Source organism: Onychostoma macrolepis, chromosome 04, assembly GCF_012432095.1.
Source record: "Onychostoma macrolepis isolate SWU-2019 chromosome 04, ASM1243209v1, whole genome shotgun sequence".
NCBI lineage: Eukaryota > Metazoa > Chordata > Actinopteri > Cypriniformes > Cyprinidae > Onychostoma > Onychostoma macrolepis.
Genome location: NC_081158.1, coordinates 6,832,827 through 6,858,723, shown reverse-complemented (window position 1 = coordinate 6,858,723; position 25,897 = coordinate 6,832,827). Strand labels below are relative to the sequence as shown.

Here is a 25,897-nt window from a genome sequence, read left to right as displayed (position 1 = left end):
GACACATTGCTAGTCGTTAGTGGTCAATTTAGAGACTCACGATAACATCATTGACTAGGAGCTGCTGAAATATAAGTTTTCTCTTTGTAACTCTACCATCCACAGATAACAAATCTAATGCCCAATGCAGCAATATTAGCACCATTATCAGTGGCTATGCAGGACATTTGTCTCTCATCTTCTGCTCAATCTGATAAAATGCACTAACCATGTTTCCAAACACTCTGTGAAGTAATGTACTGCAAGTCTCATGTACAGTGTCATATTTGCACTGGACCACATGTCTGTCGTGGTTGAATAAAAAGTCTAATTCTTTCAAATCCTTGAGAATGTCATCCGTCACTTCGCTGTATAAATTTGGCATTGCTGTTTTGGAAATGTGTTTTTCCAGACAATTCATACTGTTTGTCAAAGTTTTGGAGCATTTTTGTTCCACAGTTTTAAAACGCTTGATACTGTCACAATTATATTTTGTTACTCATTCGAAAGCCTGCACTATCGTCACCTGTACACTTTTAGTTTTCACACACAGTGTTATGATTCAAGGGTATGTAAACTTTTGTGTGGGGCAGTTTCTGTAAACATCTGTTATGTGAAATAATTTATTCAAAACATATCATGCAGTTTTTATGATCCCTGTTATTTTGTTACAATTATGCATATTCTGCAAGTGGTATAAAATGTGTGAGCAGAACTGAAGCTTGGGATGCTTTGACAATTCAAAGTAATTAGTTTGGTAATCTAAAATAATTTTCAGATGTAATAGTTATTTGATTACCACCCATTTAAAAAGTAACTGTGATAAAATACTCGTACTGTATGTGACAAAACATGGCAATTATTATCTGATCAAGTGGTTTCTTTCTTAGCGGTCATGTTCTCTTTTTCTAATAGAAAAAAACCCAAACAATTAGAGATAATGGACGTTGGGAAAACAAATAAGACAATATGTTTTCTTTGCTTAAGAGTTGTAGTCCTGCCGTTGTGTGTGATATTAACAATCAATATATTAAATTGTTTAATGTATAATGAAAATACACTGAATAACATATTGTGTTAATTACTTAATATATCGTAATGTATGTATTCAATAACATTCTTCACAATATATAGATATACATGTGATAAAATGATACTTTGTGTATGTGTATACAAACCCTCATGCACACACACACACACACAAACACACACAAAGTTGCCATGATTTTAATAAGACGTCTAAAAGTCCAAAACTTTTAATGTCTTTTCAGTACAGTTTTCTTTTATATTTCAATTATTTTCATATATGAAATGTTACTATGCAAACAATAAAGTGAGAGAAATGTGAGTGTTCAGCTATATGTAAACTTAAGCAATAACTCTTGAAACAGAAATTGAGTGTTTTAATAAAGCTATTACATGTAAAATTGCGGTGCAGTATATATTGCAGTATGTTTAAGAATATAAGATAACAATATATAGAAATATATTATTTAATATATTGCATTATATTTTCTAATACATTCCCATATATTTTTTGTTTCATAAGGTAACACAGCCCACTTATTCATATTGCTTGAATTCACTGTACTGTGGAGGAGCGTCTGCAGGATGGTGATGAATGGAGGAGCTGCTGACCACAGGTATCTGCAAAAACCAAACACATTATATATATATATATATATATATATATATATATATATATATATATATATATATATATAATTTTTTCTTTTACTACCATTTTACTCAAAGTCCAATTAAACTGGGGATCAAGCTTTTCTTACCTCTGAGCTGTTAAGATCATGGACATGACTGGGCCTGAAATCAGAGGGCTGTGGTGGTAAAACCTGGGCAAACTGCACCTTTGGTATAAACAAAATTAATAAACACACATGTAGTGTACATTCCTTCTTACTGTGAGATGCCATAAATGCAATAACACCGGCAGACAGTTTCAGTATTACAGTTTCAGTAATTTGTCAGCAAGTAGCTGAATACAAACACAGGAGGAAGAAGATAGAAGTTCCAAAAGTCTTTAATCCGACACACGGTTAGAACTAATCCTGATGAGTCTGGACAATCAAACACAAAGAACTGATCTTAAGTAGTGGAGATAATGAGACACACACCTAAACATAATGATGAAATCAAATCAGTAAACACGACAACAAACTAACTGGGACAAGAACACAAACAGCCCAAACTGTGAAGGAGTGTGACGAAGGCGCGACCTCGCGCTGTGAAGACAAGGAGGTGAGGATGAGGTGGCGCAGTGATTGTGAAAGGGGCTAGTAAAGGAATGGCACACACAAGCAGATTTTGTTTTCATCCATCCACCTCCTGAGCCTCCTCCTGCGTCTTTCTGCTTGTGTGTGCCATTCCTTTGCGATACCGAGGATCCAGGCAGCCACGGCGGAGCGGTAGCGATGATCGCCGAAGATGTAGGTAGACATCAGGGGCTGGTTGCACCAGCTGGACGTACACCCGGTTGTAAGACTAGGCTGGACGTAAAATACACTTAAGTCGTAATTAATACACGTTGCTCCATCTAGGAGTAGTGCTACGTCTCAGACTAAATCTTAAGCCTAGTCAGAGGTAGGGGTAAAGTGAAAAGTCATGATTTGCTCGGACATTATTCATTATTCATTTTTAGGATTCATGTCTGTTAGTTAATTATTACTGCAGACATGAACTGTAATGTTTATGGTCTTTTCAGGCAGGATAAGTGATATCAGTCGCAAAGCTCGGTGTAGGCTATACCACACTGCTGACGGTAATTGACCTATTATTTATTTCTATTTATATATTTCTGTACAGCATGTAATTATGCAGTAAAATATTACATATGATCTGGGATTATTAAAAAAAAACTGTACCATTCAACATCTTGCTTGGAAGGATGGTATAAATGCTTGGGAATATTTCACGTCTTTAATTCCATTCATCATTTGTAGCGTGCCTGCCATCCAATAAATCGCAGTAAGTTTTGTGCTTTGTTACTTTTAATCAGAAATCAGCTTTCAAATTCTGTACATTTTATTATAAAAAACAAACTATAAATGTGGGTTTTCAGCCACAGAAAGACGTCAGTAAAGACATTCATTGTACATAACCTTGATAGTCAGCTATAAAAAAAATAACGGTAACACTTTATTTTAGGGTCTCTTAACTAGTTGCTTATTAGCATGCATATTACTAGAATATTAGCCATTTATTAGTAGTAATTAAGCACATATTAATGCCTTATTCTACATGACCTTATTCTACATCCCTAATCCTACCCAATACCTAAATTTAACAACTACCGCACTAACTATTAATAAGCAGCAAATTAGGTGTTTGTTGAGGGAAAAGTTGTAGTTAATAGTGAATAAGTGTTGAAGTGTTACCAAGCTAACTAGTGAGAAGCATTGTATTACACTCATTATATTTTACTTAACCTGTCGCCTTCGTTTTTAATGTTTGTTTGAATAAATCTGTCATGGGAATGTGCAGGGAGACTTCGGATATAAAAACGTGGACTTGTTAGGAAATGTTTACTCAATAAAATCATGGCACGGTGGCTTCACTTGTTATGATGTCTTGAGCAGTTCAGTTTTATATTAGTAGTTGTAGCCATTACAGGCTGAACATCGTCTCCGCTATCACTGCGGGAGAATGTGTCAGCATGGACATAGTCTCGCATAGCCAGACCTTCAGACTGACGGCTGAAGGTCTGGAATCTATGGTAGCTTTCATTGGCCAAGGCCCGCCCATAAGGCCATTTGACCGATATGTGAAACAACCAATCACAGTTTGTTTCATTCAGCGTCATGTTTTGGGGCATGGAAATGTCGCCACAATGACAGACCGGTAAAACTCTCGGATGTATTTTAAAGATTCTATGCCGCGAACTTTAAATATTTCACATACTTTCGAAAATCCAGTGTTTATTTGATCCTAATAAGCGTTTGTCGTCACAGTTGTAAAAACAACGGCTTTCTTCTTTCGTGAGGGGGTTTGGCGTCACAGCATTTTTGTTTCCAGGCGGAACGTTTCCCTGATAGCACACGTACATCGCGGAGACGTCTATTTGACGTCTGCATTTACATCAGCAAGATGTATTTTTTAGAGTGTTTGTAAATAAATAATAGTAAATAAAAAGCATCAAAGAACTTTAAGCTGCATCTTCATGTCTTTGGTCTGACGTCTGTGGGGAACTGGTCCCCCACTGGCAACCCCAACTAGTTTTATTTAAATCAGTTTTCTTTATACATATTTAATATTGTTACAGTCGTGTTTACAGAGATGAACTGACGGCGCAGAAGCTCTTTCATCAGATTTGAATTCTCCACTGTAATACAACCTCATGCATAACACTGCGCAGTGATTAGATCGTATGACTTCATTCTCATGAATAATACTGAGAAAAGCTTGGAAAACTGATGATGTAGACATGTACTCTCCAGCCACGGCAGCCAATCACCACTGCAAATTAACGCATATATGTCACTTTTCGTGACGTTGGTTCAAATTTGGTTATATGTTGGAAATTCAAACTGCAGATCTGTGCACACTCTAACGGCTAAATTGCCCACAACACATTTCGTGTTGGATGAGGATTTGATTGGAACTACAAACACACATAAAACGTGTTAAAAACTACAAACATGGCAGAAATGTGGGACCGATAGAGTAGATAATCATCACGGATGAAAAAATATTTAATGTTATCGGAGTTATATACCATCTGCAACAACATTACAAACTATTTTATTTTATTTTATTTTGAATTTGTGTTAATGGGTTAAATCTATGCATGTAAAACAATGTGATGTTAATTAAAGTTTTATGCAGTATGTTTTTAGGGCAACTCAGTTCACAGTAAACGCTGCTTCCCACGAACTCTGCAAGTGCTGCGGGTTTAATGTTTGGGAACACAATGTGTGTTGAGTTCACATCATTTACATTTACATAATTTTAAACATTTCTGTGGACAGGAGATTAAAATTCAATAATTTTACAAGTTAAGAAATCAAGGGTTCATCTGAGAACTCCTGATGGGAAGTCCTGATTTGGCTCATTACTCACCTGAGAAACACAACAGCAGGCGCCGGCTTTACAGGCAAATGCTGACAGACAGATGGAGATGATAAACTCAAGCACGGCAAATACCAACAACACACCTCTGGTTCCACTGAAGAGAGTCTGAGAGAAAAATCAACATTAACACAAATAATCCATGATAATTACTGCTCACACTGGTACACTGAATGCTCAGCAGTCCAGAATCTACAATCCGTGAAGCTCATATAGTAACATTTCTAGGCCCAGATTTACTAAAGAAGGCAACTTATCATGACAGCGCAAACCTTACTAAATCATGTTGCATGATTCATTTAAATAATTTTGTGCCTGAAAGGGTAACTCTTACAAATGCATGCATGCAGTATTGTTAGCCGCAAAAATAACTGTCCTTTTCTAATGTTTCACTGTGTGTCTTTGGTAAATGCTGACAGATGTTTTTAAACGCCAAATAAGGGTTTGCACTGTCACAAGCTGTTAGTAAATCTGGCCCTGATAGGTCAAACTGGACTGAGTTTGCAATGAACTTATAATATCAATGACTTCTTGCATTGTAAATGATCTATAAACTACTTCTGAAATGCCAGATAAAAACAGTGAACAGATGAGTGCAGATTAAGGCTTGTCTACTGAACACACAGTGATCTTATAGTGATTGCTAAATAAATGTTTCATTTCCATTTTGACATTAAATGTGAATATAAAAGTTGATGACGTACAGCATACTGTCTCGTGGAATAACAGCCACCGTCGTAGCAGTAACTGTGTGGACCTATAACCAAATCCAGTGAAAGTAAAATAATGGCAATGCCTGCGGTTATAGTACTGAAAATGCTCATTCCGAGTGAAGCATTCACCTGTAGGCAGAAAAAAACACACACAAAAAAACACAAAACAGATTAAGAAATTAGCAAGAACTTTAAAACATTGTATTAACATGTTAATGTACATAGAAAAGTATATGGAGTGTGATTTAAAAATGCACTTTTGACACAATTTAACGTTATTAGTTGCTGAGATTTGATTGGCTGGTAGAGGCCATGTTTTATTTTTTTATGTATCTGAGTCATATTATAAAGATTCATATTCATTTTCAACTTTACCAATCCTAAAGTTACAGTGTTGAGGAGTTGCAGCGCCTCCTATAGGCTCAACTTTAATGAAAATTGGTGTGAATTCTCAAAATATGCTGTGTATATACCAGGGGCCGGATTCACGAACATCTTAAGAAATAAGTTAAGAAATGTCTTAAGATAAATTCCACGAAAGTTCGTAAGAAAGTGCAAGTTCTCAAATATGTTCTAAAGAACATCTTAATTTTTTTCTTAAGAAGAAAATGACAGTCTTTATCTGAGTGAATACATGGCTGAAGACGCACTAATACACTCACACTTTAAGGATTGTTTTTTTATGTTTCCTGCAGATTACCCTAATAATCATAAGTAGTACGCACACTATTTTCGTCGCGACCTTGACGGCTTCTCTTTTTAATGTGCCGTGTTTTTGAGCAGTTACTTTTAACCTCTTAACTGTCACCGTCCACCCTGTGGGACGCCTACGTTTACTTCACTATTTTACAATTAAATCCTAATCTAATCATGACAAACTATATATCGTTGGAAAGGTCTAAGACTCCTAAATAGGTATTTTACCACTTTTTTTGTAAAAAAAATTATGTAGGAAAAGTAATAGATTAATTTATGACAAGAGTGCACCTGAAAAATCTACATCATAACAGGAGTTCTGACCTTTGTCACAGAAAGTCTTTTTTGCCTTTTTCTCTATCATGTTTTAGAAATCATAAGAAATTATATATCAGTTGAAAAGTTAAAATCTCAAAATTCATCCTTTGTAACCCATTTTAAAATCAGACATTGCATTACCATGGAAATGGTACATCAAAATCACGTTGGAAAATGTTTTCATTCATGAATTATAAAAAAATACGTTTGGATAGTGCACTATCATGTCTGTGTTCAAAACTGTGAGTGACAGTTAAGGGGTTAAAGGAAAACGCCACCGTTCTTCAATAGCTACCAAACACTTCCATGTTTTCCGGTTACATGAATAGTTACACGAGTAAGTATGGTGACACAAAATAAAACGTGGCGATTTTCTAAGCAGATAAAAATAATGACTATAATGTATGGCGGAAGAGCACTTCGACCTCGGTGCAGTAATATCATCACTCCTGAAAACTTCTAAATTCATCCCTGTTTGGATCCTAACGAATTAATGGTGCTAAACTAAACGCTAGCATAGTGGCGCCGCGCTACAGCGATTAAGTGCACGCACTGAGAGGGAAGAAAATATTGGAATACTGAAAAACAGTGGCGTTTTCCTTTAAAGAGCCTGTCTCAAGCTGCAGCGATCGGTTTCATTAATTTTTGTGCTGTGTTTTTGCGCCCTTATCCAAATGAACGCTTCTGGTATGTGTTCATATGCGCTGAATACTGCCAAAGATTGTCATATTTATAGGCTAAAATTAAAAGCGTTCAATCAAAGCTCCCTATCTGACTCGTTTTTGAGTTGCTACTGAGTTTTGAAGTCATCAAAATATAGGGTCACACATAGGCTAATCATGACCGATCATTGTTTACATTATCAGTCATTGCTGTCACTTCAAGAAACTCATGGACATTCATATTAATAGTCCTACTATGTATTGTATGTAGCTAGTGTTGTTGTAATGCTTAAATATAACAATTAATTTGAAATAACCCTATACATTTATTAAATAATTCTTAATACGTATTTGGGATTTAAGACAAGTCTGAGGCTGTCCTAACTTAAAGAAGTTATTTACAATGATTTTTAAGAAGATCCTTTTCAAGAATTTGAATTCTTCTTAAGTTTTGTCTTTTTAAAAAATAAGAATATTCTTAAGAAGAATGATTGGGAATACAAAATATTCTTAAATTTTTAAAGTTAGAAAATAACAAGAAAATATTTTATTCACAATAGAACATAGAGAACATAAATGCTTAATCTGAGAAATTTTACACTTTTACTTTAAATGAGCTCATTTCCAGCAGCCATGTCACCCTGTAGCCCAAGACTGGTTGCCCACTGAAGCTAAGCAGGGCTAAGCCAGGTCAGTACCTGGATGGGAGATCTCCTGAGAAAACTAGTTTGTTGCTGGAAGAGGTGTTAGTGAGGCCAGCAGGGGGTGCACACCCTGTAATCTGTGTGGGTCCTAACGCCCCAGTATAGTGACGGGGACACTATACTGTTTAAAAAAAAACACCGTCCTTCAAAAAAAGAGTAGGGATATAACCAAATTTGCCCATACACTGATTGGCTTCATCACTCGGTCTCTCTCCACCAATAAGCTGGCGTGTGGTGGGCGTTCTGGTGCAATATGGTTGCCGTTGCATCATCCAGGTGGATGCTGCACATTGGTGGTGGTTAAGGAGATCGCCCTCCCCCCTTTCATGTAAAGTGCTTTGAGTACCCAGAAAATTCTATATAAATGTAACTACTTAATTATTTCAAATTTGATGCCTGCTACAGGTCTCAAAAAAGTTGGGACAGGGGCAACAAAGGGCTGAAAAAGCAAGAAAGTTTGAAAAGATTCAGTTGGGAGAACATCTAGCAACTAATTAAGTTAATTGACATCAGGTCTGTACCATGATTAGCTATAAAAAGGATGTCTTAGAGAGGCAGTCTCTCAGAAGTAAAGATGGGCAGAGGCTCTCCAACCTGAAAGAGTGCATAAAAAGATTGTGGAATACTTTAAAAACAACGTTCCTCAACGTCAAATTGCAAAGGCTTTGCAAATCTCATCATCTACAGTGCAGAAACATCATCAAAAGATTTAGAGAAACTGGAGAAATCTCTGTGTAAGGGACAAGGCCGAAGACCTTTGTTGGATGCCCGTGGTCTTCAGGACCTCAGACAACACTGCATCACTCATCGGCATGATTCTGTCATTGACATTACTAAATGGGCCCAGGAATACTTCCAGAAACCACTGTCGGTAAACACAATCCGCCATGCCACCTGCAGATGCCAACTAAAGCTCTATCATGCAAAAAGCCATATGTGAACATGGCACATATTGTGCACATAAGCACCGTTGTGTCCTATGGACTAGGGCTCATTTAAAATGGACTGTTTCAAAGATGAGTCCAAATTTGACATTTTTGTTGGAAATCATGGACGCCATGTCCTCCAGGCTAAAGAGGAGGGAGACCTTCCAGCGTGTTATTAGCGTTCAGTTCAAAAGCCAGCATCTCTGATGGTATGGGGGTGCATAAGTGCATATGGTATGGGCAGCTTGCATGTTTTGGATGGCACTATGACTGCTGAAAGGTATATAAAGGTTTTAGAGCAACATTTGCTCCCCTCCAGACGACGTGTATTTCAGGGAAGGCCTTGTGTATTTCAGCAGGACAATGCAAAACCACATATTGCAGCTATCACAACAGCATGGCTTCGTAGTAGAAGACTCCGGGTGCTGAATTGGTCTGCCTGCAGTCCAGATCTTTCACCTATAGAGAATATTTGGCTCATCATTAAACTAAAAATACGACCACAAACTCTTCAGCAGCTGGAAACCTATATCAGGCAAAAATGGGCTTAAATTCCAACCTCCAAAACTCCAGAAACTCATAACCTCGATGCCCAGACGTCTTCAAACTGTTTTGAAATGAAGAGGAGATGCTACACCATGGTAAACATGCCCCTGTCCCAACTATTTTGAGACCTGTAGCAGGCAGGCTAGATTGTGCATGATGGAATTGAAATGATTGGCATGTGAAATTCTTTTAGTTTTCATTTTATTCAAATTTCAAAATGTCCCAACATTTCCGGAATTTCGGGTTGTAGAAGTTACTCAAAAATGCAGATCATATTATTATTGCGCCGCCTAGTGTTGAGTGTCTGTGTGGCTGAATAGACGTATGTTTGGGACCTTCCTAACATGTTTAGGCTCATTAAGTGTGGGTGTTGCATTCAGGACGTAAAGATCAAATTATGAATTATGTTCACTGATGCACATATACTTTTAGAGCAGAAAAAATACAAGAAGAAGAAATCAGTACAAACACAACAGAACACTATTTCTGTACATCCAGCACGGTGCTTGGACCCCTAAAAGTAAAGTGTTGTGTAGTACATACCAAACACAAACTGGAGGGTGAATTCATTTTATTTTCTGCAGCAATGCAGAGTGCGCCTGCGGTAATGTACTGAGAAGAGAGAGAAAGGCAAAAATTAAAGCTTGGATTGGAGTACATAGCATGTTTAATAAAAGACAGAACACTTGATCGTATAATAGTTTCTTACGATGAGAGATCCCCAGTAAGGAATACCACTATAGACAAAGATGGGTTCTGCATAAACTGAACACACAATGCCTAACAGGAGAGTCCACACACCGATCATTATCTGGACCGTCTGTGAGGGACAAAAATAACACAGAAAGTGTGAGTACGACGAGAGAGTCTTTCATAAAGGGGAACAATATAAAATATACAATATACATTTATGATAGCTGTAGTTATGGACTTATGATGGACAAAGTAATATTCTGCAAGTGTGGAATTATCATTGTATGAATGTCACTGTGTTTGCATAGGCCTGGGTGATAAAACGGAATCGGTATTTATCGACGGTACATGTTCATAAATAACGATAGAAAAAATGTTCGATACAGCACACGATATAGGTGCGTGTTATGAATGACAAGCAGACAGCACACATGAACACATGCTGAGTGCAGTGCCTGCCTGTGATGAGGAGATTGTGAATTAAAAAAATGAATATTAGTCGAATTTAAAATAAAAAAAATTTGCATTTGAATGCAAAAACAGTGCAATCGAATGTTAGGTGTGCGTCGGAGAGGGAGCCTCATCAGAGGCGCATGAGGTGCAGTGATGATGATGTAAGTGTCGTTGTCGCACTTTATTTTGTTAATCTGTCCAGTTGAACCCACAAGACGCGCCGCTGCGGTGTTATTCATTCAAAATATTAGAGAAATATAGAAGCTCAATGCAGTGAAGTTATTGGTTAGGTTAAAACTGAAAACAAGCCATTCATAAAGAATGTATTTAGAATTAGGCACATTTTTAGGACAGACAACTATAACTGTTGCACTCGCGTCTCACACAAGAGATGAATAGAAAGCCATGTAAAGTTAAAAGAGTTTAAGCTTCAAGAAAACACGTTGTGAATTTGTGGAGGTTTATTCCATTTCACTGCGTCTCATGTTTTTAAATGCAATCTGTGTGATCGGCGCTTCGGCTATTTGAATTAAGCTATGTATAAACACATGATGCTGTTTTTGTTCATAACCGTTTATGCAATTTACAAAATTATATTTGATTTATATATGTTAATTTAGACGTAGTGCACGTTTTATATAGACTGTTATTTTAATTGAATTGAGTAAACAATTTATTACGCTGTATTATTTTGCTTATTGCGCCCTCCTGTGGCTATTTAATCTGCATATAAAACATAAGAAAGGAGATATGTGTTTAAATTTTATTTTGTGTTCGACTGTTAAAACAAAAAATTATTTGTTGTTTGTCTTCAATTGGGTAAATTAAAAATACAGTGGTTGAATTAAAAAAAAAAAAATTCTATTGCTCTTTTTTAATTATTTGAATAATTATCGATACGAAACATTATATCGTCGATACATTTTTTAGCTATATCGGCCAGCCCTATGTTTGCAGATGTGCAAGACTGGATACTTCACATTTTTTGATAATTTGCAACTCCTAAAACGTTGTAAAGTTAAATATTTTATTCTGTAAATGATAAACCTGATCTTATACTGGTGTCTTCCTGCTCTGTCACCAAGACAATAGGGCACATTTTTCAATAAAAATCATGTATGCTTTGTTAATGTGTGCACCGCTCCTCGTTTAGAATCTATTCATGTATTTATTTGCTTACTTCACAGTGATATACACAAATAAAAAAAATTTATATATATTTGTGTTTATGAGACATTTCTCACCCCGAGGGCCTTTGGTTGTCCTTTCAGAAATGCCTGAAGTCCTTGAAGAGGTGAACCTCCTGCTACCTGTTGTACATAAACAGGCACAGGAGCATTTGTCGCTGTCGTAACATGAGCTGTTTGTGTTGCTGGTTGAAACTGGACGACGAGCGTTGAAGAGTTCATGGGTATGACAGTGTGAGACATTCTGGTTTCTGAATCTCAAACCGACCTATAAAAAAAAAATTCACAGCTCATGTTTAATATTTAATGAAACAGCTCATGTTTAATTTGATCTACATCATAGCAGATGCTCTTTCCAAAGACACTTATAAAATACATTCGTGAATACCATTTGACTTATATATACACACACACACAGAGCTGCTTAAAAGGTAGTGAACCCATCAGAATGTTCTATATTTCTGCATAAATATGACCCAAAAGGCTCTAGGAACTAGCCAGCAGGGTGGTTCCTAGAGAACCAATTTCCCCCTCGGGCTGTTTTCCTGGCTGCATTCGCTGCATTTACGAACATCAACAACCGGTGAATGGAGGATGCCGTGATCAGAGCTGTTTTTGTTGTGTGTCGTGGGTTTCGTGATAAGAGCGATGAAATGTAAATGCACAATTTACGTGATTGAAAGACCAAAAAGTTGAGCTAAGAGACAAAGTTTTCTGTGACAACTTGCAGTGTTACATGTAATCGAAGCTGAGAAAAAGAACACAACACTACAAACAACTGGTAAATGTGGTTATCGCTGTTTTCTATGTTCGTGGAGTAAATATGTTTACATGGCTTTTTAAAAATGCCAGGTAGCCAGTGTTTCGTATGCGTTTGGCCAATCAGCGTACACTTACGTCCTGGCCAAGATGCAGCAAAACAGGCCCGAGCCATGATACCACCATCACCATAATTCACAGATGGGATAAGGCTCTTGTGCTGGAATGCAAAAAACTATAAAATATATAAAATATTTTTAATACTGCTTTAATGTTATTAATTTGAATATTGCATGTGGAATTATTGCGATATAAAAGTATCTTTAAAAAACTTCAATGTTAGGTGAGATTAATCGTGATTAATTTCAGAAAAAAATGAGAGATTAATTAGTTATGTATAAATATATATATATCAATCAGTGGTGGGACGTCAAGGGCAGCAAAGCCTTCTCTGCTGGCCTAAACACTATCAGAACCACTGACTTAGTTTTAATATAGTTTTCCATGAATGTGTATTAAATTATTTCCAATAGCCTATTCTCTTAATTGCATAGCTTTTCTCTTGGTTGCGCTGCTTCCAGTATAATAGAAATTCAGCTTTTCCAAATTAAGATTTGTATTACATTGTTTTGATATTTTAAAGTAATTATAACAGATTTGCACAATATAACCATCTAATACTTCATGTCATTAGTTATGTAATTAAACTGGTTGTTAATATTACTAATTAAATTGATTTATATATCATCTAATGCACTTTTTACATTTACAAATGCTGTAAAAATGTTGGTCATTTGAAGCACTCATGATTCATGCTGAAATATGATTCATTAACTCATAACCGCAGTCTGTAAATGTGAACGTGATTTCAACTAGAAACCTTTTTTAGTACCTGTTCTACTGAAAAAAACAAAAAACACTGAGTAAATCAACAGCAAATGTTCATTTTTGGGCTGAACTATCCCTTAAAGGACACTGAGCTTTGACATTTCTTCAGTCTTGCGCAATTACTTCCCGTCATGGGCTCTCAAACTGTTTGGGAAAGTCCCATATAGACAGTCCCTCCAGGATTTCACAATTGTGCAAATGCATAATTTAACGCAAAATCACGCAAACTCCACAATATTCAGAGGAGCTTGCAACTTCTTGAAATGGCAGCAGACTAACGTTTCTCTCGCGCTTCATCCACTGTATCTCGACTTCGATGCGAATCATAATGGATTCGAATTCGCAGAAATGTATAATAAACACATTTTAGCTATATTGACTCCTCGAGTAAACACCTCACAATAAACTCGAGTTCTGTACAAACACATCTAATATCGTGACATTTCAAAGCATCATAAGTTATGAGAAGGACACGGACTCACCGATAAATAAGACAGAAATCGTAATCTTTGGTTCAGAGACTTCAGAAACAGGGTCTTATCCAGCGGCGTAGAGAAGTGGGTGGGACAGGAGTGTGTGTGTGAGAGAGAGAGAGATAGTGTGTGTGTGTGTGTGAGAGAGAGAGAGAGAGAGAGAGAGATAGTGTGTGTGTGAGAGAGAAAGAGAGAGTGTGTGTGTGTGTGTGTGTGTGTGAGAGAGAGAGAGAGAGAGAGAGAGAGATGTGTGTGTGAGAGAGAGAGAGAGAGAGATGGTGTGCGTGTGAGAGAGAGATAGTGTGTGTGTGAGAGAGAGAGAGAGAGAGAGAGAGAGATGGTGTGTGTGTGTGTGTGTGTGTGTGAGAGAGAGAGAGAGATAGTGTGTGAGAGTGTGAGAGAGAGAGAGAGTGAGAGCGAGAGAGTGATTTAACCGGAATTAATAGATCTCCGTAACATCATTAAGAGATAGATCGAAGCGCTCGTGAGTTAAGACACTATGTCCCACCCGTTAATTACGACATGATCTTATCACAGGACAAACTCGACACTTTCAGTTTCGATTTCCATGAGTGCACGCTCAAATAACAAACACCATCCCGACTGTGATTGGTCCATCCTGACGCTAGACGGCTGTGATTGGTCCATCCTGACGCTAGACGGCTGTGATTGGCTCGTCCTTCTGAAATCTCCTTGTATTTTGTAGAGTTTAATGAGCAATATCATAATATCTCACGGTTCTCAATCAATCAGATTTGAGAACCAGAACAAACTTTTGTATAAAATGTGTTTTACTTCCGTGTTTCCCGGAAGTAAGTGACTGGATTGCGGTCAAACACGGCGGATATAGAGTTGTGCTCTCAGGAGGATCTCTCATGTTTACTGCTGCTGTTCATGAACTAAACAATCATACTCCATGATATGTCTTTCTTAGTTTACTTCTAGCTTTGTTCTATTCTTTATCATTTCCACACGCTAAAATTCGTCTTGATATAGAATGATTAAGTTTATGAATTTTAAATCTTTTTACTTTGCTAATATCCTTCAAACCACTAGGATTTTTGAAAGGAAGTGAGTCCTTTAAACTCTTCAACTTCTGACATACTGTAGTGAGGAGGAGTGTTTCTGTTGGATACTGATACTGTCAAACGATATTGTTGGAATCTCGGAGCAATTTTAAAAAAAAAAAACCTATTTTTTTTATTTTTTACAGCTGATGAATGGTGAAAGCATTGACAGCCGATCAGAATCCATTCATACCACCACGTCTTTAATATTCGAGCACACTGTTTTTTATGAGTGAACGGACACCAGCGGCGCCACTGGCGACTGTCCGCGGATCCTAGCTGCGACTCTGGGCGCTGTGTTCATAATCCTGCTGTGCCACATGCATAGTTTTCCAATAAATTACATTATTTATATTTGTCCCAAATTATTGTTAATGTACATAATGACTTCATCGTAGTCTGGAAGATGTGCATTTTTAGCAAAACGTTAGGTCCTCTGTAATTATTTCCTAGCTAGGTGGCAACATTCAAATATGGAGAAAATGGGTGTTGTTTATTTAACGCATTCAATTGTGAAAAGTTTAATTACGAATTGCTTAAATAAAATTTTAAATGGACTTTTTAATCAAAATAATATTTTAAAGTTTTTCCTTTCCAAAAAAAGGAAAAAATTGTTTTTACAATAGTTTGGGCCCTGATAAAGTGACGTGACTCACAAGCACATGGATTAAAAATATAAACCTAAACTAACATATTTTAAATGTCTAAATTAGAAAGCCTACATGATGACACGCATTACCTGCAAATGATGAATATCAAACATTGTTTATAGAAAATTGCACTGCCTAATCTTGGACACAGAAGTGGAATATCCTTTTGTTATTGAAATGTTTAATGAAAAGGTGTTAACCGTTCATCAACACAGATGGGATATCAAGAGAAACACCCCTAAGTGAGCCTATAACAAACAGAGATTGCGATTGATTGCAACATATCAAACCATTTTACAGTTTTTGCAGCAGTCGCATACACATTGTGAGTATCAGTCCTAACCTATCTGATATGCGATTTCCTGACCAACCCTCTAACAGGAACGTTAAGAAAAGGTCAGACAAAATAGAAATTGATTTTGACGATTTTTTAGTTCAAGGGATACAACGAAACTGGAGTAGGGAGGTCAAGAAACAAGAGAAGAAGGAACGTCGCAGACGGGCTCAAGAGAGAGCGAGAGGACCAGAAGATCATCTTCAAGATGAAGGCAATTCTGATGTTGATGAGGAAGCAAGAATCAACAAATAAGAGAATAATTAAATTGTTAAGAGAGATGATTGAATTATGTGATTTTTCAGCTGAATTACAAAAGTTAACAAATGATTTAGAGACAGTGAAACTCCAGACTCCTGTTATACAAATTTAAGTGTTGAAAACTGTGTAAAAATGTATCCTATGTTGAGATCACAGACAATGATAACTTTCTAGGTCCAACTGCTATATGGTTGCTTTGCTTATTTTGTAACATAACGGTTAAAAGCAAGGGGATGCATTTTGCAATTCGATGCAAAGTGGAACTTCTAGCTAACGTGGGATAAAATGTTCTTAACACCTGCTAGAGGTGTTATATTGTGGTTTAGGCATATGTGCTTATGTATCACTTATGTTTTGGAAAGTGTTACAATTTTTCCTAAGTTTAAAATAGAAGCAGACACGCTTGCTATCTAGAGATGTTATAATTTTTTCTTTTTAACTTTTGACACTGACTTGTGCAGACTCTATGATAAAGATCATGCTTCCTGCCTGAAAGGGAGGAGGTAGTCACAAGCAGTGATAGAGATAGAATAGTTATGGGAGGTTTTAATGAGATTAATGTAAATGATATGCAAGGGCTATATAAATGCTTGTAAAACTATTTGTCGAGGCCGACATTTCGTGGTGAAGACTACTCGCTGTTATTTTTGTTATTTGCTTATGAGTTATTTGTTTTTTAATAAAACGAAACCAGTGTTTTGGTGATTCGTTAACTTTTTAAAACAAGTCTCAGAGTGATTAATTAATAATAACTAGTTATCTGAACCTGAACACAACCTCATCGAGCTCCAAGTGGTCCGGACTTGACTGAGCCAGGACGGTCACCGGGAGAGAGCGTCTAAAACTCTTAATAACATCTATCCAGACAAGAGGTAATTACGCATTCGTTGTTTGCAAGGTACTTATGGATGATAAAGATGTGAATTATGAGTTTTTGGACCTTTAAACCGGTATAGAAACACAACAACATGCATACATATTTTGCACTAGAGGCTCTTTTATAGTCTTATGCAAAAAGGACAAATATTTTTTACATATTACAAAGATAATCAACAACACATAAAATGACCAGAGAACACCACTAGCAGCTACTGCTCATGTCTTGCATAGCATACAATAGCTTTTTAGATATACACATTTTACACACACACGGCCAATAAAGTCCAAAACATACTGTACATGCAATATGAAATAACTTGCATATACACTGAACAAAATTATAAACGCAACACTTTTGTTTTTGCCCCCATTTTTCATGAGCTGAACTCAAAGATCTAAGACTTTTTCTATGTGCACAAAAGGCCTATTTCTCTCAAATATTGTTCACAAATCTGTCTAAATCTGTGTTAGTGAGCACTTCTCCTTTGCCGAGATACTCCATCGACCTCACAGGTGTGGCATATCAAGATGCTGATTAGACAGCATTATTATTGCACAGGTGTGCCTTAGGCTGGCCACAATAAAAGACCACTCTAAAATGTGCAGTTTTATCACACAACACAATGCCACAGATGTCGCAGGTTTTGAGGGAGCATGCAATTGACATGGACTGGACTGAAAGTTGGGCAATTTTGTAAAATAAAAATACCTGTGTACATCCAATAAACAGGACTTTAAGCTGTCATCAATTATGAAGTGCGCTGTGACTGCTAAATATACTTCCGTGTTGGTAGATGTCCACATGTCTGTGGTGACAGATATGTCATCAGCTTCCTATAAACGTTATTAAACATTAATAATGGTAATAAACCATGGTTAAAATTGTGTTCACTTCTTCATTGAAATGTGTTGAAATTGAAATACTGTGGCTAATACATTTAATTTAAATCAGCTTCTGTGCGTTTAAATTTAAATAAAAGCCATATGGGTCTGGAATTACATGACGATGAGTAAATTACAGAATATTCTACTTTGAGTGAATCTCAAAAATTCAAATGTTATTAAGTGATACACAGCTGTTGTGAAAGCTTTCCCTTGTGACAACTAGCACCCTATCTACCCCCCCCCCATATCAACAAATCAAATCAATGTGCAATGCATTGCAATGTACAGGTGCATCTCAATAAATTAGAATGTCGTGGAAAAGTTCATTTATTTCAGTAATTCAACTCAAATTGTGAAACTCGTGTATTAAATAAATTCAATGCACACAGACTGAAGTAGTTTAATTCTTTGATTCTTTTAATTGTGATGATTTTGGCTCACATTTAACAAAAACCCACCAATCTCAACAAATTAGAATACTTCATAAGACCAATAAAGAACATTTTTTTTTTGTGAATTGTTGGTTTCCACATGCAGGAAGTAGAACTGTTCAATTTTAAACAGCGTTTATAAAGTTCACATCGAACTTTTGTTTTTTCTTCAATTAATTGAAATATTTCCACACGGTCGAATTCGGAGATGCCATTTTTCTAAAACTAAACTAATGTGCCTCATCTACCGCATATGCAAATTATGGGAGTGTCCCACTCAGGCCTGACCTTATAAGTAACGTTATGCGATTGGTTCTTGAAATCTAATTCATTGATTGCGCCAATCAGTTGACTGGATTGAGCCGCTCACCACATTATGTTTGAGAAAAAAAAAACAGACTCGACACTGGGAGTCGATTCCTGTCCTGGAGTCAATTCTGACACTTGTGCTGTTTCTCAATTTCAAGAACGCAGAGAACGGACTTGTGTGAAACGATAAATGTCTTGCAAGGCTTCCTTGGAAGAACGAAGTCGGAAGGACGTGAGAACACAGAACGCATCCTTGTGAGAATTGAGATGTAGTGCGTTCTTGCTTCACTGAACGCATAGTCTCAGCATAAGCAGCGGCCAATGAACAATAAATATAACATAACATTACAAACAAATGTCATAACTTAAAACATTTCATACTATTATAGATATAATTTTCATATAATTGTATATCGTTTTATTTTACAGCGTTATATGTTTAACTATGACTATGTTAAGATTCATTTTAATATGCCAATAAAAATACTGCAGACTTTCTCCGGGTCTTACCACTTTATTAAAATTAAGCAAAACAAAACAATAAATGTTTACTTTCCAGAGCCGTCAATATTTGTGAGAGCGAGTTTAAAGCTTACAACTTAAAAACTACATGACTTCTCACAAGCGAGGTAACGACAACGGCGCTGTTCGTGAACAAAAGGAACTAAGTTTCACTATAACTAGAGACATTGCTGCCGAACACTATTGAGAGATGCACAGAGGTAATTCTCTCTCTCTCTCTCTCTCTTTCTAATAACTTACTTATTAACTGTATTAACTGCATTAATCTGTTATCAATGGCTCAAGCCTCCGTTACTAGGTTTAAAATTACGTTTTGGAATTAGCAACGGAGGCCTGGATGAGATGCGGAAGAAATAATCCTACTCACATTAGCGATTTAAGTAGAAATACCGGACGAATACCTTGGGATATATCATCTGATCGATGTCTTGAGGTGTGGCAACCGTAGTATAAGCGCAATAATTGACTTCGGTCAGTTGAATTATTAGAAAAATAATGCACACCCGAGGTAATGATGCGGTCACGACGCGTGTCGTCAATTATTCCTTACTTATAGCTATCGTTCTTGGTGTGAACAGGCTTTAAGAGTTCCACCCAAGCGACTGGGTCTGCATTTACTGGATTAGCTTTTTTTGGCTTTTTACAGTGCCTAGCGACTCCCTCTGTTCATGGGCATCTATAATTAATCAATAACACATTAATCAATAAAAAAATGCATTTAAATATTAATATTTATTAAGTCTAACACATAGTTGTCAATGTTAAACATTCCTCATTTATCTGTAATATTAATTAGATGCTGAAATGTTTATTTACCGTATTGAATCGAATATAAGACAATGTTTTTTTCTCGGAAATACATCTGAAAAAATGTGGTCGTCTTATATTCGGGGTCTAGACTTTGACATGTCAATAATACACCCACAACAATAGCTGGCGCCAAAAACGCATAAAACGAGTGTGTCGTGAAATATGTAATATGTGTTGTAAAGCTCGTGAGTGAAAACAAAAGAAAAAGAAAAGCTTACAGGGTTACGAGTTGTGACTGTCATGTTAGCCTGATGGGACCAAACTTCCTCTATAAGTGATTTTAAAACATAAGACAGTACCCAGATTTGAAGACTACAATAAGATTTCACTTCTACTGTTAATAAATTGTTGGTAGGCTACTATGAGATGGATAGCCTAAATGTTATATAATTCAGATGGGCTACCTGTTATTTCAATGGTAGGCTACATCAAAAAGTGTATATTTTTCAATGTCATTGTTGGTACATTTTACCAGTATTTACCATACTTTCAAAACAAAAATTAAAATAGGAAAAATATGCAATTTGAAAATAATTTAAGAAAAAATGTGTTTTACAGCGAGAGAGAAAAAAAGAAAAAGAAAACAAGATTTGGTTTTCAAAAAGCCTTTTTCCAAAAGCTACATCTGGAAGGGGGGTCGTCTTATAATCAGGGTCGTCTTATATTCGGGACAATACGGTATACAGTGATACTGTCATTCAGTGTAATGGATGATACTGTGGTGTGACAGAGAATTTGCATTACACTGAATGACAAAACTTTTACTTCAGCTTATATTGCAGGCAAACAAATGGCCACCTGTATCAAACACTGAGCTTGACCAGTAAAGATTATCACAATTTTTTACAGCATCTCCTTATATAAAATAATATTTTTGGCATTTCACTAAATGACATGTGTTTTTGTAACTTATGTTACCACACCATGAAAAGCTGTGGTAAAACTGCATTTTCGGGACAAAATTTTAAATACTTGAAAAAAGAAAACATTAAAACAGTCCTTTTAATATAACACGTGATGTCTGGTCTTTGATGCATATATCATTGTGACACTGGCATTTAACAGTAATTATGAACATGCACAGTTGATACTGAAGTAAACGTTTATTTGAATACAGTATTACATCCTACTTGCTCAAAATGGCAATCACATTGACTTTTGGTGTATGTATCTTTTAAATGATAGATTTCTTCTCATCCAGAGTCCAAACTGATGACTGTTTGAATATAAGACTAATGATGCTTTAATCCATTGCTATAGCAATCCAATGATATATATGTTATGCATGTTTGCATGCTGTACATTTACCACTTTATATCCGATTATGTCTTTTGAACTTTAGTTTATAATAATATTTCAATAATTCATATAAAGGGAATGGGACATTTTTGTTTGCAAATATTGTATGTACTGGTGCTATTATTAACAGCAGTCTCAGATAAGACTTTAAAGTATAGTATTATGTTGACAGACCAGGTTTTAAAATGTTTCGAGTAGACATGTGCCAGTATTCAGTAATGTGATATCAGGATAATTAATGTGCACAATATTATTTCCTTAGGCACTTCAAAATACCACAAATAATTCTTTATTACAAATTATTCCAAAATATGCAGAAGATGCTGGAAAACCTGAGAATGCGCAGGAGCTGGAGGATTTTTCTGAAGAACAGCAAGCAGTTTAACTGCTCAGGACTAACAAGAACCTCATGAACAACTACCACAATATATAAAACCAGTCATGAATCATCCAGGAAACAACACACAGTATTATGACGCACAGTAGTACCCTTGCTGTCTATGGAGGGTCAGAGAGCTCTCAGATTCCTTAAAAAATATCTGAATTTGTGTTCCGAAGAGGAACGAAGGTCTTCCGGGTTTGGAACGACATGAGGGTGAGTAATTAATGACAGAATTTTCATTTTTGGGTGAACTAACCTTTTAATGTATATTAGAGCATTCTCTGACGGGGCACGTAGTTGCACGAGCGTGCAATCTATCACACCCACAACCCCAGGGAACCCAAAGTTAGCCCAAAACTCCTCTTTAACCCGATTTTGGCTAAAAGGCATCATTGGGAATTTAAAGAATTTGTATGCATGTCTGACTAGGCTTGATGTCACTGCATGTATGTCTGAACTTACGGTTGGGATATGCCTCCAGTTGAACTCGGGGGATGTTGGAATGACCCACTTGTAAAAAAAAAAAAAAATGTAGTGCAGCAGTTACTTTAACAGCAATGGGGAGTGGATATGGGCAGTATGCATTTGTCTATAGGTCATCTGCCAGGAGATGACAGAGGTTTGTTACTGGCTGGCAGGACAGGCATAGTCCACCTGAGACGGGGACAGATATGTGGACCTTGGCTGGTGGACCCTCTGCCTCCGTCTCCCAATTATTTGGCCCATCATATACACTAACATTAAACTGAGGAGTTCAATGAGTGATGTTTTGCTCAAATTACATGTTCAATACTCAGTCTTTCAGTTTATCCACGTTGGATCCAGGCTTTGATATGGATTACTGGTTGTTGATAGACACCCTCAACCTGACGAGTCAGTTTAAATACATTCATTACTGCAAATAGGTAGGCTCTGATCTGATCTGATACATGCAACGACTATGTAGGCATTTTGATATTTATGTACACAATAATAATCTTTTACATTTTAATTCTTACATTTTTCATATTTGGCATGTTTGTGTGCTGCTGTGCGTCCCTGTCTGTGTAATAAGCAGAGTGTAATCGCGCTGTGGACCCGCCCAGAGGCGCATATTACTAACGCGCTCTTTAAATAACAAAAATAAAAAATATTGCACCATTGACCAATTGAAACCCGGTCAAAAGTCTATTTCAGTTGCCTCAAAATAGCAATGCGCCAACAATGCACCTGAACTCACCTCATTTTCAGACCAGCACACCCATGGGCGCAAATGCATTAGCTATTTAAAAAACGTGGTGCATATGATGACTGCGTCGGGCTGAAACTAGCAAAAAACACCTGGGTCGTGCCGCATTACATCAGGTGTATGATAGAGCCCATGGTCTTATAAATTAACAAATATGTTAAATATATTAACACAATAAATGATTCAGTATATTTTCAATATACATGAATCAATTTAATATACTACAATATAGTAATCAATGCTTTTCATATATTGAAAAAATGTGACTATATTTACTTACATGTAATATGTATTCAATATTATTTATAATATATAGATATACACAAAGTATCAAATTTGATCACATCTATATGTGTATACAAACACACACAGACTAAAATATATACACTATATATATATAGAGAGAGAGAGAGAGAGAGAGAGAATGTTTTTTTTGTTTTTTTTTAAATGAAGTGACATGTGGCCAAGTATGGTTACCCATACTCAGAATTTGTGCTCTGCTGTGTGTGCAATTTGGTTGGGATAATTGCAGTGAACACACACACATGGAGCAGTTGGGAGCAGTTTATCAGTGCCTTGCTCAAGGGCACCTCAGTCGTGGTATTGAAGGTGGAAGAGAGCGCTGTACATTCACTCCCTCCACCTACAATTCTTGCCGGACCTGAGACTCGAACTCACAACCTTTAGGTTACAAGTCCGACTCTCTAACCATTAGGCCACGACTTCCCCAGTGACATATTATAGTGACATATTCAGAAACATTTCTATCACTTTATAATATATGTGTTCAGCTATATATAAACCCAAGCATTAACTCTTCAAATAGAAATTGAGTGTTTCAATAAAGTTATTACATGTAAAAATGTAATGCAGGTCTGAAATGTATTTTTATATGCCTCAATATATAGCCATACATGGCCCATGAATATACTGAAGTATAGTTTACTATGAATGGAAATTTATTATTTAATATATTGCATTATATTTTCCAATATGTTCCCATATATTTTTTGTTTCATAAGGGAACACTGTCTACTTATTTATATTTGTTTGCATTCACTGTATTGTGGAGGAGTGCCTGCAGGCTGGTGATGAATGGAAGAGCTGCTGGGCACAGTTTTCTGCAAGACAAAAAACGCTATATGATCAGCTTTCTTGCTTGATTGCTTATCTATTGATAATATTATATAACAATTATTGCACTCATTATTGCTTTACACATTTCCAATATATGAACTCTCAACACTAAATGTGACCCTGCACCACAGAACCAGTCATAAGGGTAATTTTTTTTAAATTGAGATTTATACAATCACATGAAAGCTAAGAATAAGCTTTCCATTGATGTTGTCATGAATCCTGTCCGTGGTCCTCTGTCTGCTCGCCACCAGAGGTCGCCTTTGCATTATATTGACTCTCACAACACACAGACTGTTACACGTCACCCTGGACTACATTTCCCATGTTCCATTGCACTGATTGGACTCACCTGCAGCCAATCACACACACACACTATATAACACCCAGTCAGACCCTTCTCATATCGCCGAGTATTGTTAAGCGTTTATGACTGTGTTAGCGATATCTACTTTACGGAGCCAGTTCCCTGTCTTAGTTCTTAGTTGTAGTCAAAGTCTAGTCACGTCGTGTTACCTGATTTCCTGATTATCTGCCTGTCTTGGATTACTCTTCGTTTTGGATACAGTTTGTTTTTGGATACTCGTATTTTCTTCATGACCACGAAAAGAACTAAAAATAGTTTTGATCGTACAGATAAGAATAAGGTATCGCTTGAAACTGCAAAGGGTCTACTTTTATTTGTGTATAGTCATCATAACAACAAAACAATGTGCTTTTAAAAAATAAATAAACGGGGTGCGTTCTCTGCCGGCTCTGTCTCGGTCACCTCTCTTCACAGACACGTAAATAAAACAACATGAATCTCCGCGAATACTCGCCTCAAATACATGAGAAATATATGTATAGAAAGCTTGAAATGTCTACTTTTAAATGAAGTAAGTCACATCCAAAGCAAATATTCTCTGTTAAAGTAATCCGTATGAAACCAATGCGATGTCTGGTTTTCCCGTCTCAAATCATTATATCTAATGCGGTCATGTCCATGCACCGATCGCGCTTTTCAGATTCAAACATCCACGCGTTTCACATGTGAACGCCCACATCACCGCCGCATAAACAAGTTCATCCCAGCTACTTTCTTTTTCTGGAAGATCTGCTGAGATTTTTTTTATTTCCTTCAGAGCACATAAACAATATACACTATGGAAATGCCAGGTATGTGATGTTCATTTATATATTTCAACATGACATACACTACCAGTCAAAAGTTTCTGAACCGTAAGATTTATGTTTTTGTAAAGAATTCTCTTCTGCTCACCAAGCCTGCATTTATTTGATCCAAAATACATAAAGTTGTATTTGCTAAAGCAGCAATATTGTGAAATATTTTTACTATTCAAAAGCTTGGAGTCAGTGTATATATATATATATATATATATAGAGAGAGAGAGAGAGAGAGAGAGAGAAAAAAATTAAAACTTTTATTTAGCACACAAGTGATGATAAAAGACATTTATCATGTTACAAATGATGCTGTTCTTCAAAAAAAAAAAAAAACACTGAAAAATCTCAGCTCTTTTCAACATAATAATAATAACAACAACAACAACAACAACAACTGTTTTTTGAGCAGCAAATTAGAATAATAGAATGATTTCTGAAGGATCATGTGACTGGAGTA

General features: G+C 36.4%; 2 protein-coding genes across 2 annotated transcripts in view; both read right to left on the bottom strand.

Annotated features, from left to right (window-relative positions):
• Positions 1 to 1,199: 1,199 nt before the first annotated feature.
• On the bottom strand, positions 1,200 to 14,262 carry LOC131538610 (membrane-spanning 4-domains subfamily A member 4A-like). The gene is made up of 8 exons (XM_058772546.1): positions 14,089 to 14,262; positions 12,017 to 12,227; positions 10,336 to 10,446; positions 10,170 to 10,238; positions 5,766 to 5,903; positions 5,053 to 5,169; positions 1,767 to 1,844; positions 1,200 to 1,626 (listed from the first exon to the last, which is right to left on the bottom strand). Exons 2-8 carry the CDS (start codon positions 12,200 to 12,202, stop codon positions 1,543 to 1,545), a joined length of 783 nt encoding a protein of 260 aa, XP_058628529.1. The 5' UTR covers positions 12,203 to 12,227; positions 14,089 to 14,262; the 3' UTR covers positions 1,200 to 1,542.
• A 7,537-nt stretch (positions 14,263 to 21,799) lies between these two features.
• The window catches only part of LOC131538459 (membrane-spanning 4-domains subfamily A member 4A-like), a 31,912-nt gene continuing 27,814 nt past the window's right edge, over positions 21,800 to 25,897 (bottom strand). Inside the window, exon 9 of the mRNA XM_058772336.1 lies at positions 21,800 to 24,257. Within this exon, the coding sequence (XP_058628319.1) occupies positions 24,177 to 24,257 (81 nt within the window). The 3' untranslated portion in view covers positions 21,800 to 24,176. The remainder of the gene's footprint in view (positions 24,258 to 25,897) is intronic.